This window comes from Pseudophryne corroboree, chromosome 10 (assembly GCF_028390025.1).
Source record: "Pseudophryne corroboree isolate aPseCor3 chromosome 10, aPseCor3.hap2, whole genome shotgun sequence".
Lineage (NCBI taxonomy): Eukaryota > Metazoa > Chordata > Amphibia > Anura > Myobatrachidae > Pseudophryne > Pseudophryne corroboree.
Genome location: NC_086453.1, coordinates 267,011,284 through 267,037,430, shown reverse-complemented (window position 1 = coordinate 267,037,430; position 26,147 = coordinate 267,011,284). Strand labels below are relative to the sequence as shown.

Here is a 26,147-nt window from a genome sequence, read left to right as displayed (position 1 = left end):
GCAGCAGGCACCAGGTACCATTTGAGACTTATCTTTTAGATTTGGTAGAATTACAAGGTGCCGGCACTCAACATTCTTGCCAACAACTACTGTGTATATGGCAATTCCCTCGGTTCTATTACACATACTTTCTAATTTGACATTTCCAAATTTGGGGTAGAACCGTGCTACATTAATAAGCTTGCTGCCTCACAGCACTGAGGTCTTGGGTTCAGTTCCCTACCAAGGACGTCTTTGTGTCCAGTTTGTATATTTTCTAGTATGTTGATTCCCTCCCGCAATCCAAAATCATACTGGTTGATTGATTGGCGTCTGAAGAAAATGAACCCTAGTATGTACGTGTGTGTGTACATGTGGTTAGGAATATAGAACGTAATCTCCACTGGGAAAGGGACTAAACATTGTCTTTAAAGCCCTGCTTAATATTTGTGTGTGCACTATATAAATAACTGCTAATAAATAAATCACTCAGAACATAACCTTTTTATAATGGCTGGTTTAGCAAGTACACGCCTTTATCAGGGAAGCAGTTGATATGCCGGCGGTCAAGGTACCGACGCCGGAATCCTGACCGCTGACAATGCCGCCAGCCAGAATGCCGGCTATTCCCACTCATGGGTGTCCATGACACCATAGAGTGGGAACAGAACCTGTGACGAGTGCTGCGAGCCACCGTGCACGGAAGGGGCACTGATGCGCTCACCCCCCTGCTGGCATTCTGGCGGACGGGATCCCAGGGTCAGCATATCAGCCCCAACCCCTTTATCATTTTCAGTTCAATTATGTATTTTTATATGGGGAAATTCAGCACTTACTTATATTGGTTATAATTATATTGTTACATTTCTTTATATTTGTCTGCATGGTCATCCAAAAGCATGGAACTGAGAATGTTGTGTTACTACCAGCACAGTCATCCATTGTGACCATTAGTCAGAGCTGCCTAGTAGTCACTCGCATCATATCACTAAAGGGTTAAGATAAAACTGACTGGGGACACCAAATAAAGTGTCCTGGAGGAGTCCTGTGGGGTGCAGGAGTAATCAGGCTGCCTCTGTCACAATCCTGCTGCTCCCCTGCCAGCTGTCACCACTTCCCAGAGGAGATGAATATAATTCTGAGAAATCGCTTGAATCCTGAAATGTCAGCAGCTTTATTCATTGTGAACGTGTGCAATAGCTCAGGCTCACTCGCTGCTGGGGGACTTCGCCGCACTCGCATGCAAAAGCTGCTGCTGTATACTTGCTGTGCCTTATATACAGTTTTATAAAATACTAACAACACTCATTTTTTTTTTTTCAGGCACATTAATATGTCAACATTTTTTATTGATAGCATGTGAGTTTAAAACCCTACTTGTCTTGATTGAGATCCTACATGTGACGCTTCCGTGCTTAGGATGGGAATGTCAGGGGGATGATGGATACTACTGAAATTGGCTTTTTGTTTTGATCGATGGGTGAAAATTTGAGTTCAATTTTACTGACTTGTGTGATTGGTAACAGTCATCCAAAATAGGCTACAGCCCGAACACACACACACACACACACACACACACACACACACACACACACACACACACACACACACACACACACACACACACACACTTTTAAACCCCCTGCCATTAGTTGTGATAATTGCCGGTGATGTTAATCAAGTAAAACTAGATAAATGATTGTTTTATATACTGTATTATTTTCTAAACTTTATAGATCGTCTCTGGTAAAGTCCACACTATGGGCACTTAGTAGGCCACCAGGGTGACAAACCCTGAAGCACTACAGTGTCCATCCTTTCATGTTTATTGGATCTGATTATGATGCACCTAAACATTCTGGATTGCGTCTGACTTGTGCAATAAGGGAAATAATATTGCAACTTCCGTCAATACTGAGAAGATGAGACATTCAGGGACAACATTTAAACCTGGGCGCATCCCTGGAAATTGCAACTTTGTGGGTGATCAGTGCAATAGAATTATATAGTAGGTTCTTTTATTGCGGCATTCATTTATTCTTTCAGTGACGTTTCCTTCTCCCTGTGTGAAGGTACATAGTTTCACTGTATTCCCCTCGTTGAGTTTATAGGGTTTATTTAATAAAGATCAATGATGTACTGCATCCCAAAGCAAGCAATCACATATCCGCTTTAAGCTGTCCGGTTACTATGGGTTACAGCTGGTGTTCCACTTGCTTCACTTTTCTAAATAAGCCCTTGTTATTTCTAAATGTTAGCTATAAGAAAGTTGCAGGCAATTGGACAGATGACAGCTGTGTTCTGAAGAAGAAACAAAGGTCTTAGGGTGTCTCTAACAGAACCGTTTGGTGATTGTTTTTAAATGACAATTAATCCTGAACCTGGTCAACTGGCTAACACTCTATTATACTCCCTCTGCAGGTAGCAATAAAGATCATAGACAAGTCTCAGCTGGATGCTGTAAATTTAGAGAAAATCTACAGAGAAGTTCAAATAATGAAGATGCTGGACCATCCCCATATTATCAAACTTTATCAGGTAACTTTCTAAAATTAAATTGAACTATTATAAATTGCAAAATAAAAACAAATACAATACTTTGAACCTGTATGTGTAATTTTAAAGCATATTTCCATTTAGAAATAATGCAGGCTTTGCAGTATATCAGGTTGTCCATCACCCGGGTAGGCCACCTCATGGTTGCTTAGGATATTGCTTCACAGGATTCCGGTATTGCTGCATCTTTAACCTAAAACATAGGGGTGAAAGGCGGCTGCCTGCAACTTCTGCTGGTGTGTGTGACATTGATATGGTGATTTCAGGGCACAGGAGGGGTATAAGGGGCAGTCTTGGTAACGCCCCAGATGTGTTACCATGTTCTCTCCATGATTGCTACGTGCCCCCTCATGATGTGGCCATGCCCCCTGCCCTGATTCAGGCTCGCTTAATGCTGGGAGGAATGCAGTACCCATGTTGTATTATACCCATGTTGCTACTAATACATTCATGTCAGACATGCCCGCCTCACCAACCATCCAAAGGTGTTTATACTTATAGTAATATACCCCGGATCTGGTGCTTTTTTACTCAGAGCACTAGCAGGACATACTGTAACTGCACTGCAGAGCCATGATGTAACTGCTGCCAGTACTCCCACAAGTACTTAAACACTCCACTTACACTCCAACATTCTGCCACATGCCACTTGGAGCACCGCACAGGCATCTTGGAGCGCCACACATTCATCTCGGAGCACTGCACAGGCATCTCGGAGCACTGCACAGGCATCTCGGAGCACCGCACAGGCATCTCGGAGCACTGCACAGGCATCTCGGAGCATAAAATAAACACATTTAACATCTCTAGCAAAGTGGCTCCCAGCTCTAAGGGTAGCAAGGGGCCAGTTTTTTGGAAGGATAAAACAGTAGTATATGCGCCAGGTAGAGGATAGGATAATATAATAAATGTGCCAGTTTGATGCCATATTAAAACAGTAGTACTATATAATGTTCAGGAGCTTTTGCTGGACTGTGTTCGTAGTAAACTCTATGTATACAGTTCAGCATTTTAATAAAATAGCCTATTTTTAAGACACTCTGGGGGTCATTCCGAGTTGTTCGCTCGCTAGCTGTTTTTAGCAGCCGTGCAAACGCTATGCCGCCACCCTCTGGGAGTGTGTCTTAGCTTAGCAGAAGTGCAAACGAAAGGATCGCAGAGCGGCTACAAAAAACTATTGTGCAGTTTCAGAGTAGCTTCAGACCTACTCAGCGCTTGCGATCATTTCAGACTGTTCAGTTCCTGTTTTGACGTCACGAACACGCCCTGCTTTCGCCCAGCCACGCCTGCGTTTTCCCTGGCACGCCTGCATTTTTCCGAACACTCCCTGAAAACGGTCAGTTGACACCCAGAAACGCCCTCTTCCTGTCAATCACTCTGCGGCCAGCAGTGCGTCTGAAAAGCTTCGCTAGACCTTGTGTGAAACTACATCGGCCGTTGTGAAAGTACGTCGCGAGTGCGCATTGCGCCGCATGTGCAGAAATGCCGTTTTTTTGCATCAGCGCTGCGCAGCGAACATTTTCAGCTAGCGATCAACTCGGAATGACCCCCTCTGTGTTTGAATGGTGTTAATAATAATTCTTAAGTCCCATTTGACATGTAAATTACAATTAAATAAAGCACAAACACAAAATAGAAGAATTAATTAATTAAATACAAACATTTATGGTCTTCCCCTTTTTTAAAGCCAAATTGGAATATTCGTAACCAATTATATAATAGTTGCAGCTGCCACAATAATAATTTATAGCTTTATACACTGTAGTATCAGTGGAAGAGACCAAGACACAGTCAGCCAATCAGAAGCAGCTGCCCATTGTCACCATCAACAGTGGTCACTTTGCACCAGGGTTGAGCACCCATCAGGTTCTACACCTTCTGCCAGGTGCATATTTGTCTGTGTTGCGTCCTAAGCAGAAAATGCATCCAAATATGGAAGCTTAGCAATTCTTTATGTGCATGCACAGTATGAAGAAGAGAAGACTCTTGTCCAGCGCTACGTCAGCCCCACAGTATAATGATAGTGAACAAGAGAGTGTAAAAGAATTTTCACTAAAGTCAGCTAGATAGTGTAACAACTACTCAGTGCTTTGATTAAATAAAATTCACTTTTACATGTCTTTGATATATACAATATAACATATCCCTATGGTAGATTGAGAACGTTCTATGGTCACAACCGTTTCATAACGTCTGTCCTAATAATTTACTGTGCGTCACGTGCATGCATTATACCATATACCATTTAATAATGTCAGTGTAGATAAAATGTATACCATCTGGGACCCAGAGGTAACACGAGGACGAGGCTGTAAGACATGTTGGACGCATGAGTCAGCATATATCATATGAGACCGCTCATCCACGGAGTTTAAATAAGCGTTACATATTCAAACATAGGAATTAAAGAGTAAACGAAAGGCTGTATTAGCTCTGTCATTACTATGCCGCACATCCTGCTCTGTAGCTGGTAATTCTTTACAGGCATTCTGTCTTCTAATTGTGTGTTTTATTTCTGCTGCGGGGTACACTGGGCTCCACAAGAATAGACATAGGGGGTGTAGAGTAGGATCTTGATCCGAGGCACCAACAGGCTCAAAAGCTTTGACTGTTCCCAAGATGCATAGCGCCGCCTCCTCTATAACCCCGCCTCCCTGCACAGGAGCTCAGTTTTGTAGTTGGTGCCGCAGATAGCAGGCACATAACAGAGGGGCTGCTCTGGGCAGCCCTAAGAAGAGCTTTTTGAGATGAAAAGTGAAGACTTCAAGGGCTGCAGCAGTGTGTAGATGTCTACAGACATTCACTGCTGCAGCTCCATCTCTCCCCAGCGGCGCTGTACACTCCCGCGCCCTGGTTGCCGGGTAACTACAGCAGGAGGCTTCGGTTTTCTTCTGGTCAGGCACACACGACGGGGGCTCTCCGGGATCGCGTGGCCGCGCTTCGGGAGGTGGTGAATGGGTCTTGCTCGCGGGACCCGTACTTTATCGCGATCCGGCGCGGCCGGTGGGAGGCGGGCCGCAAGCGCTGGCGGTGGACACTGTGGCAGTGTAGGCAATCCCACTAGATCACCAGGGCATGGGTGCAGGTCAGGTTTTCTCTTAAAACCTTTTTGTGTGTAGCCCGCAGTACCAGGTGGTTTTGCCAGCAGAGGGGATAAGGCTTAGACCTGGAGCCCTCCCCCAGCCCCAGGGCGCCATTTCCAGCAAATGTTCCTGCCCTGGAGCTGCATATTTGTTTCTTCCTCACTCCCTGTCAGTGTCTAGGCGCCATTTCTCTCAGCTACACTGTTCCTGGGACTGCTTGGGCAAATTCTCCTTTGTAAAGCCGCCTGGTTGTCAGCGCTGTGACTATACATGACACTTAAGTATTCTACATGTCAATTAGACAGTGTTAGTTAAGAAAGAGTGCATTTAGTCAGGGTTCTCTGGTACAAGTACCCTGTGATATACATCCAGTTCTTACTGTGCAGTGTTATATCTATTGATTACAGAGCTATATATATATATATATATATATATATATATATAAAAGCTGGTCCAGTGCAGTATTATTGTTAGTAATAACCTCTGCATTGTATTACTGTGACTATATGTGTGTGCATTAGCTTGCTGAGTGATTTCCATTTCGTGTCTTTCACTCAACTTGCTATCCCTATATTCTATAACCTGAGGGGGCTTGGTGCATCAGGTTTCATAATAATATAGGATTTTCACAAGATATACTTTAATACGTATTTTTCTCTGTGATTTTAGTCACCATATCTCTCCTGTATCTCTGCTTGTGCTGACTATACTGCGCAGGGGTTTGGGCAAGAGGTATTGTGCTGCTGACAATTGTACTGTGTTACCTGATACTGCAAGTTATATCATGTCTGCTTCTGAAGGTAACGGTTCTGGTGCTGAACACACTGCCGGTGTTGCTGAAGCCACAGATCCCTATGAGGAGACTATAGCAGCTGCGGACTCTGGTTCTGGGGGCTCTTTGTCCCCCAGTGGGACTGTGGCAACGGGGGTACATAATGACCCATCGTGGGCTGCTTTCTCCACGCTTCTACATACGCTAGTTACTAAACTAACACCCCCTATGGGACCTCCTATGCCGGTGCAACCGTATGTGGTACCCGCAGCTAACCCGCCGTGGGCGGATAATTTGTCTGCTCAATTGAAGAAGTTGAACCAGTCCTTGACTACTAAAAAGTTTGACCCTCGCTCGCCTAAGACCAAGGGGTCCTCTAAGCGAGCTCTTATCTCCTCACAATCCACTGCTGTCACTGACACCTTGTCTGATGAAGATGGCGCTTACACTGACCCCACAGATTCTGACACAGATACTGCTGATGGGCAGGGTAGTTCACATGTGGATGTTCCTGATATTTTGGAGGCTATTAAGTTGATTTTACAGATTACGGATGATCCCGAGCCATCCGTCCCTCCTAAGAAACAAGATAGGTTCAAGCGTCAGAAGGTAGTTAAACAAGTTTTACCTCATTCTGACCACCTAGTGGATATACGTCAGGAATCCTGGGGAAACCCGGGAAAGAAGTTTGTGCATCAAAAGAAGATGCTGGCTTGCTATCCCCTCGCGCCAGAGCTGTCTATAAATTGGGAAACGCCTCCTCCAGTAGACTCACATGTGGCTAGGATGGTGGTTTCCTCAGCTCTGCCTGTCACTACCGTCACGTCTCTAAAAGAGCCTACGGATAAACGTGTGGAGGGTTGTCTGAAAGCGATTTACACCCTCACGGGTGCTAAACAAAGGCCCACTATTGCAGCAACATGGGCTGAAATCTCTTCTGACCATGCTAGACAATGCTTGTCATATATTGTCACAGCTTCTCACTATATTAAAGAGGCGGCTTCTGATGCCGGTATTCTAGCAGCCAAGGCCTCTACTACATCAGTCCTGGCTCGCCGGATATTGTGGCTGAGATCCTGGTCTGTGGATCTGGACTCTAGAAAAACCCTGGAGGTACTCCCTTTCAAGGGAGAGATTCTGTTTGGGGAGGATTTAAATAAGATAGTGGCTGACTTGGCTACTGCCAAAACTGCCTGTCTGCCAAGTACCGCTCCTTCTGTGTTGAAGGTTAAAGGTACTTCCTTTCGCCCCTTTCGTCCTTCAGGTAAAGCAAAAGGTCAGGCGTACAACAAGCATGCCCGCACTTCCAAACCTGGTAAGCCGAAGCCCAAAAGAGCCTGGGCTGCCAGTCAGCCAGCTTCCAAGACGGATAAGCCTGCCGCATGATGAGGCGGGCCTCCCCGTGGGGGATCCCACGGTGGGGGGCTGGCTTCTAGGGTATACCCAGGAATGGTTGAAGACCACTTCAGATGCCTGGGTACGGGAAGTCGTCACTCGAGGTAACGCCATAGCCTTCAAAAACCGTCCCCCTCATCGATTTTGCCTGACAGACGTCCCGTCGGACCAGACAAAGGCAAACTCTCTACATTCGGTGGTACAGACCCTCCTGGACACAGGAGTCGTAGTACAGGTGCCTCTTGCTCAGAGGGGCCGGGGGTACTATTCTCCGCTGTTTCTAGTCCCGAAACCAAATGGGTCCTCTCGGCCCATTCTCAATCTCAAGGCATTGAACAGGTTTGTGAAAGTTTCCAAGTTCCGTATGGAAACCCTTCGCTCTATAGTTCTGGCCTTGGAACCTGGGGATTATATGGTCTCCCTGGATATACAGGATGCTTACCTGCATATTCCTATAGAAGTGTCACATCAGCAATACCTGAGGTTTGCGAATGGCAACCTCCATTACCAGTTTCGGGCGTTACCTTTTGGTTTAATTACGGCTCCGCGAGTCTTCACCAAGTTATGGCGGTGATGACGGTGGTACTCCGCTGTCAGGGGTCAGGATCCTGCCGTATCTGGACGACTTGTTAAATCCTGGCAAATTCCCCAGAACTTCTCCTATGTCATCTGGATCTGACTGTCCGGTTTCTACAAGCCCACGGGTGGCTCATCAACTGGAAGAAATCCTCCCTGGTACCTGCTCAGAGCATGGTGCACCTGGGAGCGCTATTGGACACTCACAACCAGCGGTTATTCTTGTCTCAGGAGAAAGTCCTGAAGCTTCAGGACAGGATTCGTTACTTCCTTTCTCGTCCGCAAGTGTCGATACATTCGGCGATGCAGGTGCTGGGCCTCATGGTATCAGCATTCAACATGGTGGAGTATGCTCAATTCCATTCTCGCCCCCTCCAGAGGCTGATTCTAGCCAAGTGGGACGGCCTGCCTCACCGGATCAGGTCTCACATGATCTCATTGACTCCGGAGGTCCGTCTGTCGCTGCACTGGTGGCTCCAGGACCAATGATTGTGCAGGGGACGTCCCTTCTGGATATCCAACTGGGTCCTGTTAACGACAAATGCCAGTCTAAGAGGTTGGGGCGCGGTGCTGGAGCAACACTCCCTTCAGGGTCGGTGGACCAAGGAGGAATCTCTCCTCTCGAACCGTCCTGTTCAAGTACAGTCAGACTTGCATAAATCATCAAGGCGGCACTCAAAGCCGTTTGGCAATGAAGGAAGTCTCACGGATTCTACAATGGGCGGAACGCCATCTACCGGCCATATCGGCAATATTCATTCCGGGGGTCCTGAATTGGGAAGCGGACTTTCTCAGTCGTCAGGACGTACACGCCGGAGAGTGGGGCCTCCATCCAGAAGTGTTTCAACTCCTAGTGGAAAAGTGGGGCCTTCCAGACGTAGATCTGATGGCGTCTCGACACAATCACAAGGTTCCGGTCTTCGGAGCAAGGACAATGGATCCTCAAGCAGCATTCGTGGATGCGCTGGCGATGCCGTGGAGGTTTTGGCTGCCGTACGTGTTCCCTCCGGTGTCACTCCTGCCCAGGGTAATTCGGAAGTTCAAGCAAGAAAGAGGAGTTCTGCTTCTCATAGCTCCAGCGTGGCCCAGACGGCACTGGTTCTCAGACCTGCAGGGCCTATCGTCACAGCGTCCAATTCTACTTCCACAGCGCCCAGACCTCCTCGTTCAGGGCCCCTGTGTCTACTAGGACCTAGCCAGGCTATCTTTGACGGCGTGGCTCTTGAAGCTACCGTCTTGAGGGCTAAAGGGTTTTCTGAGGCGGTCATTTAAACTATGTTGCGGGCCCGGAAACCGGCTTCTGCTCGGATTTACTATAGGGTCTGGCATTCTTACTATGTTTGGTGCGCATCTAACAATTATGACTCTTCCAAGTTTAGTATAGCCAAGTTGTTGGCCTTTCTTCAGCAGGGCCTGGACTTAGGCCTGCGTCTGGCCTCCCTCAAGGTTCAAATATCTGCCTTGTGGTTTCAGAGAAAGTTTGCGACCTTACCTGATGTGCATACCTTAACTCAGGGTGTGTTGCGTATCCAACCTCCCTATGTCTCGCCTGTGGCTCCTTGGGACTTGTCGGTGGTTTTGGAGGCGTTACAAGAGTCTCCGTTTGAACCTCTTAGTTCAGCTGATCTTAAGTGGCTTTCCCTTAAGGTGGTGTTTCTGCTGGCTATTGCTTCAGCTAGAAGAGTGTCAGATTTTGTGCCTTGTCTTATAGTTACCCATATCTGATATTTCACCGTGACCGGGCGGTTCTTAGGACTCGTCCCGGCTATCTACCTAAGGTGGTTTCTTCGTTCCACCTTAATCAGGAGATTGTTGTACCGCCCTTTGTCTCTCCTGACCTTTCTCCCAAAGAGCGGTCTTTGGATGTGGTACGGGCTCTCCGTATCTATGTGAAGAGAACTGCTTCTGTTAGGAAATCTGATTCTCTCTTTATTCTGTTTGGGTTTCACAAACGAGGCTGGCCTGCTCAGAAGCAGACTTTGGCCAGATGGATTAGAATGGTGATTGCACAGGGTGTAGTATGGTATGCCGGCGGCCGGGCTCCCGGCGACCAGCATACCGGCGCCGGGAGCCCGACCGCCGGCATATCGACAGTGTGGCGAGCGCAAAGAAGCCCCTTGCGGGCTCGCTGCGCTCGCCACGCTGCGGGCACGGTGGCGCGTAATGCGCGCCACACTATTTTATTCTCTCTCCAGGGGGGTCATGGAAACCCACGAGGGAGAATAGCTGTCGGTATAGTGTGCGTCAGGATCCCGACATTCGGCATACTGAAGACCACCCGATTGCACATGCTTATGTGAGGGCTGGTCTGTCTGCTCCTGCTCACATTACTTGCCATTATACTCGGTCTGTTGGAACTTCTTGGGCTGTTCGCCGTGGTGCGACCCTTGAACAATTGTGCAAGGCGGCTACGTGGTCCTCAGTGAACACGTTCATTAGGTCCTATGCCTTCGATACCGCCGCTTCACAGGATGCTTCCTTTGGACGCCGGGTTCTTGTGCCCGCTACAGTGCGTCCCCTCCCATAAGGAACTGCTTTAGGACATCCCCTATGTCTATCCTTGTGAAGCCCAGTGTACCCCGCAGCAGAAAACGAGTTTTATGGTAAGAACTTACCTTTGTTAAAACTCTTTCTGCGAGGTACACTGGGCTCCACAAGGCGCCCACCCTGAAGCACTTAGCTTCTTTCGGTTGGTATGGCATTAGCCGCTGACACTTCTCCTGTCGTGAGAGTGTGGTGTATGTGGCTACTAACCGTTGTCGTCTCTTTTCCTGCTACTGCATTGGGCTGGTTAACTAAAAACTGCGCTCCTGTGCAGGGAGGCGGGGTTATAGAGGAGGCGGCGCTATGCTTTCTGGGAACAGTTAAAGCTTTTCAGCCTGTTGGTGCCTCGGATCAAGATCCTACTCTACACCCCCTATGTCTATCCTTGTGGAGCTCAGTGTACCTCGCAGAAAGAGTTTTAACAAAGGAAAGTTCTTACCATAAAACTCGTTATTTATGTGTAGCCATATCTTTATGAGCATAATAGGGTGGAGGCTGGGAGTCGATGGTCTGAAGTTTGGTCAGGAGGGCACCACAGATGTGTGTTAGGGAAAAGCAACATACTGGTACAGCAGTATGGTAAGGCAGTAGTATCATTATCACTGTGGTGTTACCAAAATATACAGTATAGAGCCTTATTTTATTTTTGTGCTGTGGTCATTGTGTTGTAGTAATACCACAATACTAGTTTCAGAGAGGAGTCTCCGAAGCCTATATACAGATGTAGTCATGCTCATCTTACTGCAATGCTTCATGTTGCATCACAACTTGCTGCATGGTGTGCCAGGCTGGGACTATTCACAGCCAGCGATCACTCCACTAAAAGTCAATTAATGGAGCGATCACTGGCTGCGAATAGTCGCAGCCTGGCATGCCATGCTAGATGCAGCATGAAGCATTGCAGTCAGATGAACATGGCTACAACTGTATAATTTTTTTTAGTCTCTGCTTATTGTAGTTCTACTGACCACTTTGTCGGGCCTCTCTATAGATGTGTACATGCGTGAGCCAGCTTGATTATAGTTCTCCATTTAATAAAAAGAGATTACAGAACAAGTATGGCAGCTAAACAAGTACCCACTACAAGACTTGTTGTATAGGCTTCCCCTTACAAATACATGGGAAAACTTTGCTGGAGAAAGCAAAACATTGATGATAAACATACCCCTTAACTGCATGGGAGAGAAGAAGGGGTGGGGGGCTGAAGATGGAGAGAACACCAACAAACGTGAGTGTCATAATGGGAGGTGAGCACTGCAGCGGAAGAGGTGAATCTGGAGAGTACTGCATGGCAAGATACAAGGCGGCAGTGTACTGCAAGGGAGGAGACAGGGCGGCAGTGTACTGCAAGGGAGGAGACAGGGCGGCAGTGTACTGCATGGGAGGAGACAGGGCGGCAGTATACTGCATGGGAGGAGACAGGGCGGCAGTGTACTGCATGGGAGGAGACAGGGCGGCAGTGTACTGCAAGGGAGGAGACAGGGCGGCAGTGTACTGCAAGGGAGGAGACAGGGCGGCAGTGTACTGCATGGGAGGAGACGGCGGCAGTGTACTGCAAGGGAGGAGACAGGGCGGCAGTATACTGCATGGGAGGAGACGGCGGCAGTGTACTGCAAGGGAGGAGACAGGGCGGCAGTGTACTGCATGGGAGGAGACAGGGCGGCAGTGTATTGCAAGGGAGGAGACAAGGCGGCAGTGTACTGCAAGGGAGGAGACAGGGCGGCAGTGTACTGCAAGGGAGGAGACAGGGCGGCAGCGTACTGCATGGGAGGAGACAGGGCGGCAGTGTACTGCAAGGGAGGAGACAGGGCGGCAGTGTACTGCATGGGAGGAGACAGGGCGGCAGTGTACTGCAAGGGAGGAGACAGGGCAGCAGCGTACTGCATGGGAGGAGACAGGGCGGCAGCGTACTGCATGGGAGGAGACAAGGCGGCAGCGTACTGCATGGGAGGAGACAAGGCAGCAGCGTACTGCATGGGAGGAGACAGGGCGCAGTGTATTGCAAGGGAGGAGACAAGGCGGCAGTGTACTGCAAGATTATGCTATATAGATTATGCCAAATTCCTAAACAAAGTTTAAACACTATTTTCACTTTTCTGCCTTTTTTAGGTTATGGAAACCAAAAACATGCTTTATCTTGTGACCGAGTATGCCAAAAATGGAGAGATTTTCGGTAAGTTACTTGTCTGTGTAACCTGCACAGCTAACAATGGCATTGTGAGATCTGTGCTCTAAAGTCTGTCTGCAAATGAAACTAAAATGAGCCACACACAAGAGCAGCACTTTAATACTAAAATGTTCTGTTTACCATTTATATATCCAACTCTCTCTTGCTTATGTGGTTGGATTCTGTACTCGTATATTACATCATTAAAAGAGAAAAAAAATCCATGGTCTCTATGAAAACGGCACAAGTCATCAAGTATGGAAGAAAATATTAGATTTTTAGTTATAAAAAAAATGCTTGCTATACAAGATTATGGTGAGATGTATCAAACCGTGGAGAGAGAGAAAGTACCAACCAATCAGCTCCTGGATGTATTTTTTAATCACCGCCTGTAAAATGAATGAAGCTGATTGGTACTTTATCTTTTTTCCACTCTATCTCCAAGGTTTGAAACATCTTCCCCTGTGATTCTGCTTTTTCCCCCATAAGTATTATTACAAGAGATTATGTTTAGCATCTGCCACAATGGCTGGAGACAGATACTTTATATAGAGAAGTACTGGAGGCTGAACGTACAGAATGGAATTGAACTTCCTGCTTAAGGGATTTTTCATTCCCATTCTGAAAATTTTCCAGATCACCTTATTTTGAATTCCAAATAAAATCGTTACATTTTTATTTATTTATTTATTAATATTGGGGCAGCCCATAACCTACCCTTAAGGTCCATACACACTTAACGATAAAATGAGCGACGTCGCTCATTTTCCCCCTCCTTGAGCGACGTCGCTCATTTTATCGTCAAGTGTGTATGCCGCCAGCGACAACCGATGCGCGGCCCCGCGGGTCGGCAACAATCGTCGCTGTTGGTAGGGCATGCATGAAGGATGTGGACTGTCGTCCACGACCTTCATGCAGGGCTGGCAGAGGCGTGACGTCACTGAGCGATATGAGCGGTCATATCGCTCAGTGCGTACAGTCGGCCGCCGACCGGCCGGCCCGGGAGGGGGAACATTAGACGATGTCGCTCACAGAGCGACATCGTCTAATGTGTATGGGCCTTTACCCTCCAGTATTTGTTGGTGAGAAGCATAGGGAGCAATGCTGTTTGTGACTACAGTGTTACTTTAGCTGGAGCGTTCCATCCGCACTTAAGTTCACATCCTTCTACGTACATAGAATGCGTACACTTATACATCACTATTTGGATATTTAGCATTACACACATTTTAATCCAAGGAATTTGGGAGACGTGTCCTAGCTTCCCATTGGCCAACATTGTAATCTGACAGTTGCAGAATGTGGTGTCTTTTAATGCAGTGCATCTGTTCTACTATATATAACCATCAAATACATATTCCCAGGAACAGCTTTTCCTTCCTCTCTAGGAAACAAAATATAGATCTTGCTGCTAAAAACTGTCCAAAGTAAAAATGATTGTTAAAGTATACGTACTTTTGCATGCCTAAAGGAGATGTGAGTCCTTTGAAGTCATTACTTTATATAAGACCCTATATTTTAAGCAATATCTTTCCGGGCTGAGTGACTGCTATAGCAACCACTCTGACATTGGCGGGAATGTAGAACGTCAATATGCAAGGTAATAGAATAGATTTTTACACTGTGAAGGCGGATGTGAAGTGGAGAGTGACGCATGTGATGTTTTCTCATATGCTCCTAATCGATAAGGGCCCCCCACACTCCACCTTCTGTGAACCGTTGCCAAAATATGAAACTCATACACTGTGTATCTTGCAGACTAAAAGTCTCGGCTGTTTGCAATGTGCCACTATAGCCCACACAGTCTGTGATTGTGCAAATAGTGACCGTAATGAAGAAACAAGGAGCCTATAGCTCAGATTCTCACTATGGGGGTCATTCCGAGTTGATCGCTCACTAGCTGTTTTTAGCAGCCGTGCAAACGCTATGCCGCCGCACTCTGGGAGTGTATTTTAGCTTAGCAGAAGTGCGAACGTTTTTATCGCAGAGCGCCTGCAAAAATTTTTTGTGTAGTTTCAGAGTAGCCCAAAACCTACTCAGCGCTTGCGATCACTTCAGACTATTCAGTTCCGGATTTGATGTCTCACACCCGCCCAGCGTTCGCCCAGCCACGCCTGCGTTTTCCCTGGCACGCCTGCGTTTTTCCGAATACTCCCTGAAAACGGTCAGTTGCCACCCAGAAACACCCACTTCATGTTAATCACTCTGCGGCAAACCGTGCGACTGAAATCGCTAGACCCTGTGCAAAACTGCATCGTTCGTTTTGACTGTAGGACGCGCGTGCGCATTGCGCTGCATACGCATGCGTAGAACTGCCATTTTTTAGCCTGATCGCTGCGCTGCAAACAAATGCAGCTAGCGATCAACTCGGAATGACCACCTATATATCTATTTCAGGCCTAACTGCATATAGAAAGAACATTAAAATAATTTCGGAGTCAGTTGTTTTGAAATGCAGCATCTCTTGAGGACCTATAAACTTCAATACATTACAGATCAGACCATCTTTGATCATGTAAAGCTACACTTCGGGAGCTATTCAAATGTTTGTTCTTTAGCGATAATTAAAGGGCGCCCATTGTTGCCATTCAATTGTTCTCGGAGCCCTTTAATCATTGCACTTATTGCGCCAGGTTAGACAGGGTTTAGCCGTGTAAAGCAGCAAAACCCATCTAAATTAATGGGCGCGTTTTCACACATTTCAGCTCGCAGCCTCTGGAGGTGTGAGCTGAAATGTGACTGCTGCGGCTAATGTGCGTCTGATCGGAGCAACATTTATATCGCTCCGATCAGACACCTATTAGTGAAAACAATCTCGCCAACAATTGAATAGACCTTTTTGTATTATTAGCATACATGAGATGCATCCGCTTACATTAATACACACCATGTACAGCACTTCGAATGCTAGTTGCTGGGTTTTTTTGTGCTATTTACGCATTAGTAAATACTTGAAATGTGCAAGAAAAACAATGTCGGTAGTGCTGTCAACGCTGCAATCTAAAATGTAAATTTTTTAAAAATATGTTTGGAAAGTCTGGTTGTTTTTTTTACAATCCATATTCTAAAACACAGGAAGGAGATGGCCACGATCAGCTGGTGGGCAGCCTATGGGAGGCTTGCCCACTCTTCTGTGTGTCTGCAAACGCCACCCAAGATTTGGGATCCTCCTGGATGTTCTGGCTAGTATTGTTAAGGCATGACTATAGAGTTTGTTTACAAGCATCTCTAACCATTTTCCCAGCACACATTCGTGCCCTAAGAATGTGTCGCACATAAATATTACATAACAACTTTTATATTTCTCTGACGTCCTAGTGGATGCTGGGAACTCCGTAAGGACCATGGGGTATAGACGGGCTCCGCAGGAGACTGGGCACTCTTAAAAGAAAGATTAGGTACTATATCTGGTGTGCACTGGCTCCTCCCTCTATGCCCCTCCTCCAGACCTCAGTTAGAATCTGTGCCCGGCCAGAGCTGGATGCACCTAGTGGGCTCTCCTGAGCTCACTAGAAAAGAAAGTATTTGTTAGGTTTTTTATTTTCAGTGAGATCTGCTGGCAACAGACTCACTGCTACGAAGGACTGAGGGGAGAGAAGCAAACCTACCTGCTTGCAGCTAGCTTGTGCTTCTAAGGCTACTGGACACCATTAGCTCCAGAGGGATCAAACACAGGGCCCGACCTCGATCGTCCGTTCCCGGAGCCGCGCCGCCGTCCCCCTTGCAGAGCCAGAAGACGGAAGATAAAGATGAAAAACGGCGGCTGAAGACTCCTGTCTTCATTAAGGTAGCGCACAGCACTGCAGCTGTGCGCCATTGCTCCCATAGCACACAACACACTCCGATCACTGTTGGGTACAGGGCGCTGGGGGGGGGGGGGGCGCCCTGGGCAGCAATTAGTTTACCTTTATGGCACAAATAGCACATAATACAGTGTATAACACTATATATGTGCAAAACCCCCGCCATTAACATTATAAAAAGCGGGAGAAGCCCGCCGCTGAGGGGGCGGGGCTATCTTCCTCAGCACAGCCAGCGCCATTTTCTCTTCACAGCTCCGCTGGAAGGACGCTCCCCAGGCTCTCCCCTGCAGTATCCAGTACGACAAGGGTAAAAAAGAGAGGGGGGGCACATAAATTTAGGCGCAATTTGTATTGATAAGCAGCTATTGGGAAAAATCACTCAGTATAGTGAAAATCCCTGTGTTATATAGCGCTGTGGTGTGTGCTGGCATACTCTCTCTCTGTCTCCCCAAAGGACTTTGTGGGGTCCTGTCCTCAGTCAGAGCATTCCCTGTGTGTGTGCGGTGTGTCGGTACGGCTGTGTCGACATGTTTGATGTGGAGGGCTACGTGGAGGCGGAGCAGGAGCCGATAAGTGTGATGTCGCCCCCTACGGGGCCGACACCGGAGTGGATGGATATGTGGAAGGTATTAACCGACAGTGTCAACTCTTTACATAAAAGGTTTGATGACGTAACAGCCTTGGGACAGCCGGCATCTCAGCCCGCACCTGCCCAGGCGTCTCAGAGGCCATCAGGGGCTCAAAAACGCCCGCTAGCTCAGATTGCAGACACAGATGTCGACACGGAGTCTGACTCCAGTGTCGACGAGGATGAGACAAATGTACAGTCCACAAGGGCCATCCGATGCATGATTACGGCAATGAAAAATGTGTTGCACATTTCTGACATTAACCCGGTTACCACTAAAAAGGGTATTATGTTTGGGGAGAAAAAGCAGCCAGTGACTTTTCCCCCATCTGATGAATTAAAAGAATTGTGTGAAGAAGCGTGGTGTTCCCCTGATAAGAAACTAGTGATTTCTAAGAGGTTACTGATGGCGTACCCTTTCCCACCAACGGATAGGTTACGCTGGGAGACATCCCCTAGGGTGGACAAGGCGCTCACACGATTATCTAAAAGGGTGGCACTGCCGTCTCAGGATACGGCCGCCCTAAAGGAGCCTGCAGATAGAAAGCAGGAGGCTATCCTGAAGTCTGTATATACACACTCAGGTACTATACTGAGACCTGCTATTGCTTCAGCATGGATGTGTAGTGCTGCGGCAGCATGATCTGATACCCTGTCAGACAACATTGATACCCTCGACAGGGATGCTATTTTGCTAACCATAGAGCATATAAAGGACGTCGTCTTGTATATGAGGGATGCACAGAGGGACATTTGCCGGCTGGCATCTAGAATTAATGCAATGTCCATTTCTGCCAGGAGAGTATTATGGACTCGGCAGTGGACAGGTGATGCTGATTCTAAAAGGCACATGGAGGTTTTGCCTTATAAGGGTGAGGAATTGTTTGGGGACGGTCTATCGGACCTCGTATCCACAGCAACAGCTGGGAAGTCGACTTTTTTACCTCAGGTTCCCTCACAGCCTAAGAAAGCACCGTATTATCAAGTACAGTCCTTTCGGCCTCAGAAAGGCAAGCGGGTCAGAGGAGCATCCTTTCTGCCCAGAGGCAGGGGAAGAGGAAAAAAGCTGCACCAGACAGCCAGTTCCCAGGAACAAAAATCCTCCCCTGCTTCCACTAAGTCCACCGCTTGACGCTGGGGCTCCACAGGTGGAGTCGGGTGCGGTGGGGGCGCGTCTCCGGAACTTCAGCGACCAGTGGGTTCGCTCACAGGTGGATCTCTGGGTTCTACAAGTGGTATCTCAGGGATAAATGCTGGAGTTCGAGGCGACTCCCCCTCGCCGTTACCTCAAATCAGCCTTGCCAGCGGCTCCCAGGGAAAGGGAGGTAGTGCTGGCGGCTATTCACAAGCTGTACCTTCAGCAGGGACGGGGTTACTATTCCACAATGTTTGTGGTACCGAAACCAGACGGTTCGTTGAGACCCATTCTAAATTTAAAATCCTTGAACACTTATGTAAGGTAGTTCAAGTTCAAAATGGAATCGCTCAGGGCGGTTATTGCAAGCCTGGAAGAGGGGGATTTTATGGTGTCGCTGGACATCCAGGACGCTTATCTGCATGTCCCCATTTACCCACCTCACCAGGAGTACCTCAGGTTTGTGGTACAGGACTGTCATTACCAATTCCAGACGTTGCCGTTTGGTCTGTCCATGGCACCGAGGGTATTTACCAAGGTAATGGCCGAAATGATGATACTCCTTCGGAGGAAGGGAGTTATAATTATCCCATACTTGGACGATCTCCTTATAAAGGCGAGGTCCAGAGAGCAGCGTAGCACTTTCTCGGGAAGTGTTGCAACAGCACGGCTGGATTCTGAATATCCCAAAGTCGCAGCTGATTCCTGCGACGTGTCTGCTCTTCCTGGGCATGATTCTGGACACAGAACAGAAGAAGGTGTTTCTGCCGGTGGAGAAGGCCCAGGAATTGTCATCTCTGGTCAGGGACCTCCTGAAACCAAAACAGGTGTCGGTGCATCACTGCACGCGAGTCCTGGGAAAGATGGTGGCTTCTTACGAAGCAATTCCCTTCGGCAGGTTCCATGCAAAAATATACTGGAACTAAGGGCCGTTTACAACGCCCTGAGTCAAGCAGAGCCCCTGCTTCAAAACCAACCAGTGCTGATTCAATCAGACAACATCACGGCGGTCGCCCATGTAAACCGCCAGGGCGGCACAAGAAGCAGGATGGCGATGGCAGAAGCCACAAGGATTCTCCGATGGGCGGAAAATCACGTGCTAGCACTTTCAGCAGTGTTCATTCCGGGAGTGGACAACTGGGAAGCAGACTTCCTCAGCAGGCACGACCTCCACCCGGGAGAGTAGGGACTTCATCCAGAAGTCTTCACGCAGATTGTAAACCGTTGGGAACGGCCACAGGTGGACATAATGGCGTCCCGCCTCAACAAACAGCTAAAAAAAATATTGCGCCAGGTCAAGGGACCCTCAGGCGATAGCTGTGGACGCACTAGTGACACCGTGGGTGTACCAGTCGGTTTGTGTTCCCTCCTCTTCCTCTCATACCCAAGGTACTGAGGATAGTAAGAAAGAGAGGAGTAAGAACTATATTCATCGTTCCGGATTGGCCAAGAAGAACTTGGTACCCAGAACTACAAGAAATGATCTCAGAGGACCCATGGCCTCTGCCTCTCAGACAGGACCTGTTACAGCAGGGGCCCTGTCTGTTCCAAGACTTACCGCGGCTGCGTTTGACGGCATGGCGGTTGAACGCCGGATCCTAACGGAAAAGGGCATTCCGGATGAAGTGATTCCTACGCTGATAAAGGCTAGGAAAGACGTGAAAGCACAACATTATCACCGTATATGGCGAAAATATGTTGCTTGGTGTGAGGCCAGGAAGGCCCCTACAGAGGAATTCCAGCTGGGTCGATTCCTGCACTTCCTACAGTCAGGAGTGACTATGGGCCTAAAATTAGGATCCATAAAGGTCCAGATTTCGGCCCTATCTATTTTCTTTCAAAAACGACTGGCTTCACTGCCTGAAGTTCAGACGTTTGTTAAGGGAGTGCTGCATATTCAGCCCCCTTTTGTGCCTCCAGTGGCACCTTGGGATCTTAACGTTGAAAGTGGTCATGCTATTGGCCTTAGCTTCGGCTAGGCGTGTGTCAGAATTGGCGGCTTTGTCGTGTAAAAGTCCTTATCTGATCTTCCATATGGACAGGGCAGAATTGAGGACTCGTCCCCAATTTCTCCCTAAGGTGGTATCAGCGTTTCATTTGAACCAACCTATTGTGGTGTCTGCGGCTACTAGGGACTTGGAGGACTCCAAGTTACTAGATGTAGTCAGGGCTTTGAAAATCTATGTAGCCAGGATGGCTGGAGTCAGGAAAACTGACTCGCTGTTTATCCTGCATGCGCCCAACAAGCTGGGTGCTCCTGCTTCAAAGCAAACTATTGCGCGCTGGATCTGTAACACGATTCAGCAAGCTCATTCTGCGGCAGGATTGCCGCATCCTAAATCGGTAAAAGCCCATTCCACAAGGAAGGTGGGCTCTTCTTGGGCGGCTGCCCGAGGGGTCTCGGCTTTACAGCTTTGCCGAGCTGCTACTTGGTCGGGTTCAAACACATTTGCTAAGTTCTACAAGTTTGATACCCTGGCTGAGGAGGACCTTGCCTTGCTCATTCGGTGCTGCAGAGTCATCCGCACTCTCCCGCCCGTTTGGGAGCTTTGGTATAATCCCCATGGTCCTTACGGAGTTCCCAGCATCCACTAGGACGTCAGAGAAAATAAGAATTTACTCACCGGTAATTCTATTTCTCGTAGTCCGTAGTGGATGCTTGGCGCCCGTCCCAAGTGCGGACTCTCTGCAATACATAATAATAATAATAATAATAATAATAATAATAATAATAATAATTTTATTTATATAGCGCTCTTTCTCCAATAGGACCCAAGGCGCTTAACAGATACATAGCATAATATAGTACAGAAAATAATGAAGTACATTTTTATAAAATACAGAAGCATGGAGATACTAAAGGGACATTATGGAAATGCTTGAGTAAACAGAAAAGTCTTGAGTCTACTTTTGAAGGATTCTATAGTTGGGGCCTCTCGCACTGTGCGGGGAAGTGAGTTCCATAGAGTCGGAGCCGCATGACTAAAAGCTCGACCCCCAGATGAATTACGGTAGATTCTAGGTACTGCTAAAAGTCCTTCATCTACAGATCGCAGTAATCGAGTGGGGCAGTATGGGGTCAGAAGCTGTTTCAGGTACATTGGGCCTTGGTCATGTAATGCTTTGAAACTCAGTAAGCCAATCTTGAAGATGATTCGCCATCTTACAGGCAGCCAGTGAAGGGAGTAGAGGATGGGTGTTATGTGGCTAGAACGGGGCTGGTTGGTTAATAGCCTGGCAGCTGTGTTTTGCACCAGCTGTAAGCGCTGCAATTCTTTTGCTGGTAGACCAAGGTAGAGGGCATTACAGTAGTCTAAACGAGATGATACAAATGCATGTATGACTTTTGGCATATCATCTGAGGGAATTAAGTGCTTGATTCTGGCTATGTTCCTCAGGTGAAAGAATGAGGATTTGATTGTGGCTGATATCTGATGTTTAAGTGTCAAGCCACCATCCAGGACAACGCCAAGATTCCGCACACGTTCACTGCACATGTATATAGTTATTGCTTAACTAAAGGGTTATTGTTATGAGCCATCTGTTACTGAGGCTCAGTTGTTGTTCATACTGTTAACTGGGTATGGTTATCACGAGTTGTACAGTGTGATTGGTGTGGCTGGTATGAGTCTTACCCTGGATTCCAAATCCTTTCCTAGTAATGTCAGCTCTTCCGGGCACAGTTTCCCTAACTGAGGTCTGGAGGAGGGGCATAGAGGGAGGAGCCAGTGCACACCAGATATAGTACCTAATCTTTCTTTTAGAGTGCCCAGTCTCCTGCGGAGCCCGTCTATTCCCCATGGTCCTTACGGAGTTCCCAGCATCCACTACGGACTACGAGAAATAGAATTACCGGTGAGTAAATTCTTATTTTTTGTTTGGACATGTTTGGCCTTAGAGCTTTTCCCTCCAGTGAAACAGATTCGAAGTTTCAAAGTTGGATTAATTCAATGTTGAAAATAACTTGTGACAAATCATTATTTCAGAACTTGTGGACGTTGGAGAACTAAGGCTCATTGTGTTTTTGTTTTATTCACAAGTGTGTCTAATTTGGGGTAAAACATCTTGTGACATCTACAAATGTTCGTGTAGAATTTGCACATGTAGACAGAGTGTAACACGTCTGACCCTGTATGCACCAACTACAGTATTTGTTTACTGTTTTAAGCTTTTATTTATTTATTAACAGTTTCTTATATAGTGCTGCATATTCCGTTGCACTTTACAATTGAAACAAAGGTAATAGAACAAAATTTGGTAAAAACAGACAGACATAGAGGTAGGAAGGCCCTGCTTGCAATCTATAGGGAACTAGGCATTGATACACAAGGATAGGTGTTATCGATTGCATAATGGCAGACTGAAAAGGTTCTTAATGAGCTGTATGATATGGTCACCCAGAAATGTTGGCCAAGGGTCAGTGGGATGTGAACGTGAAGAAAGACAAAATACAGTATGTCAGGTTATGTGTAGACTGTACAGAGGGGATGTAATTACATAGGGAGTTATTAAAGGTTATGTGGCTGGGTCCAGAATTTGATAAGCTTGGCTGAAGAGGTGAGTTTTCAGGGAACGTTTGAAGGTTTGGAGACTAGAGGTGAATCTTATTGTGCGTGTGACGGCATTCCACAGAGTGAGTGCAGTCCGGATAAAGTCCTGTAATTTTGAGTGGGAGCAAGTAATACATGTGGAGATAGGCAGATCTTGTGCAGAGCGAGAGATCGGGTAGGGAAATATTTTGAGATGTACATTGGTGCCGTTTGGGTAATGGCCTTGTATGTAAGGAAAAGTATTTTATATTGAATACTGGTAACCAATGGAGGGACTGATAGAAAAAAAATATGTGGCAATTAGATGTGGTTTCACAGATGACATGTGGCTTTTTACGGTTATGAATTCTAATTTCATAGATTTTTATTGTATATAGTTTTAACAAATTGGTTATAACTCTTTAACAAGCCGTTCCATTTTTTAACTCTGAAACAGCCAGCGCTGATATATTTTTATTTGAGGGACTGATAATTGATCCGCAGACGATGAACATCTAGCGAGGAAAAACAGCCTTGCAGCTGCATTCAAAATCGATCGTGGGGTATCCTATTACCCCGATGCCGGCGTCCATTTCCTCCGATTCAGACACGCAAAGCATAATTCCCGATAAGCAGCCTCCAGAGCCGCAATAAAACATGGGATCGTGGACTTATCCCTTTGTGTTTTTGTGCAATCAGTTTTGGCCATTAAAATGGCCTCTAAGTGGATACCGTGGTAATGACCATCTTTCATTAATTGCGATATTGCAAAATTGCATCGGGAGTAATTGGATAACCCCCTGCAAAGACTAGGCAGCAAGGAAGAAATTGCTCTGTTATTTCACAGATTTTAAATGACTAATTTGGTGAATTTTGAAATGTTACTTTTATACGAGTGTTCTGATCACTACTGAACGCCTACATGTTAACGCATTTCATGGTCCTGTAAACCTGCCCTTCCACGTAGCTCCCCATCATTCTAGTATCCCGTGCAGTTGGTTTATCTCATTCATTTTAGAGAAGTTATGTAAAAGTTCTATAGATAATAACATAGCTTGAGAATAGGGGAAGCGATACCCTTTAACCTACATGAAACTACAAACTGAGAATTTTATGACACGTTTTATGACTTTTTTTTTTTTTTTTTTTTTGTGGTTTTTGGCTCCAGTAAGAGTATCATTTAATTTTGGCTGATGACATTTTAAATAGTCAGTCTTTACACATAATTAAGTGCAAACGATAACCCATGCCTCGTTGTGGAACACATTCTGAGCCCTTATACATTTGTGATCAGAGAGGCAGAACGAGGGTGGGAAGGGGCGTGTTCTTATAAATTCAGCCCTTGCAGACTCAGTATGTTAGCGTATTATAGAGCAGGTATAAATACACCGATGATGATGGCTTATGATAAACCAGTCGCATATGTTGCTGATGCAGATATTTCCGCATTTCTGTGCATTTAAGCACAAATGCGCTATTTCTCAGAGCACGTACTTTTGAGTTATGTATGCCCATTTGTCTTCTGACTCTAGGTCATTCCCCATTTGTTCAATAATGACTGGACAATGGCAAATTCAGAAGTAAACAAAATAATACATTTACCCTTTATGATAAATGTGTACTCAAGGGGTGCTGTTCCCCTGGAATGTGCAGGTGATGTTTGGTTTTGCCTCAACTGGGTAATCATTATCTTAATTAATTATAAGTAGGGATGACCATTTGTGTATTTGCCATCAATGGTGAAATAGCAAGTGACCATAAATTGTTGCAAACTATGCAACTGATTACCATCAATGGTTTCACTATCCAGTGGTCATCCCTGTTCTTTCACTTTCTGGCCACGGGCCAATCAGAACCTGGGGGTGGGGCTTAGTGGGTATAAAGGTTGTTGCTATGCTCCGTGTCCCGGTGCCTTGTAGAAAAAAAATCAAACAAAAACATTGCGTGGTTCTGTACCATCAATGGTGAGAAACCATCTGGTTCTCCCTCATCGATTGCAAAAGTATTCAACATTGGGTCATAAGGCATGGATTTGGAATCCATGATGGCCGGTGGCCACATCTAATTAAGAGAAAATTAGCAGAAGTGAAAAAAAAACTGTTTATGTTTTTAATTATAGCTTTTTTCTTGACTGGCTTCTTGTGTGGTATTTTTCTTCTGCTGTTATAGGCGCCTGGATATCCGTGGCTGAATCCCCATTATCACTCACTAATCCATTTACTCTCAACGCCACCGTCGTTTTTTTGTATAACTTGCTCCTATAATCTTCTATAGTAGTTTCAATTATTTCATCATTAAGTTAAATGCCTGGGCCTGTCACTGTTAATCAAACTCACTAGAGCGTTCATCACACCAACTCAGGATCATGAGGAGGCGTGGCCACCCCCACACCCCCCTATTCGCTCTGCCATGCCCCCCTGTAGCAATGCGGCCGGCTTCTCATTCTAACCACCTAAATAACTCCAGTTACATATAATGACTGACACTAGAATATTAGTCTTCGTTAATTCAGAGTGAGAACTTCCTACTGAGTTAGGTGATGATTGCTATTGCACATGCTTGCTGCGGTCACTGGACATTGTAAATGCAGAATAAGAGTTTAGGCCTTACGTCCACATAATGTCGTCTTCAGTAAAAGTGCAGGCTTGATTTGCTCACTTGCACAGAAACCTATTTATCATCACTTTCTCAAGAAGGACTGTGTTACATCAGGCCAGGAAAAGAAAGAACATTTCCAGGAGCCCCTGGAAGGATTTCTGTTTGTTTTCTACCAGGATTATTCATCCACTCAGAGATCCAGGAAGTGCTAATGACGTAGCTCCCTACCTGACTAATTCATTCTGCCTTAATTGTTTTAACATTTGCTTCCTGTTCTTCTGAGCTTTGAAAACAGGGATTTTCTGCTGCGCCTGACCTTAAATGATCAGAGATTCTCCTTCTACACTGACCATTTCCTGCCACTGCAAAAAAAGCTTCAGAT

General features: G+C 46.5%; 1 protein-coding gene across 1 annotated transcript in view; it reads left to right on the top strand.

Annotated features, from left to right (window-relative positions):
* Positions 1 to 26,147, top strand: part of SIK2 (salt inducible kinase 2) — a 312,227-nt gene that overhangs the window by 84,797 nt on the left and 201,283 nt on the right. Inside the window, exons 2-3 of the mRNA XM_063943258.1 lie at positions 2,401 to 2,517; positions 13,015 to 13,078. Coding sequence (XP_063799328.1) covers positions 2,401 to 2,517; positions 13,015 to 13,078 — 181 coding nt within the window. The remainder of the gene's footprint in view (positions 1 to 2,400; positions 2,518 to 13,014; positions 13,079 to 26,147) is intronic.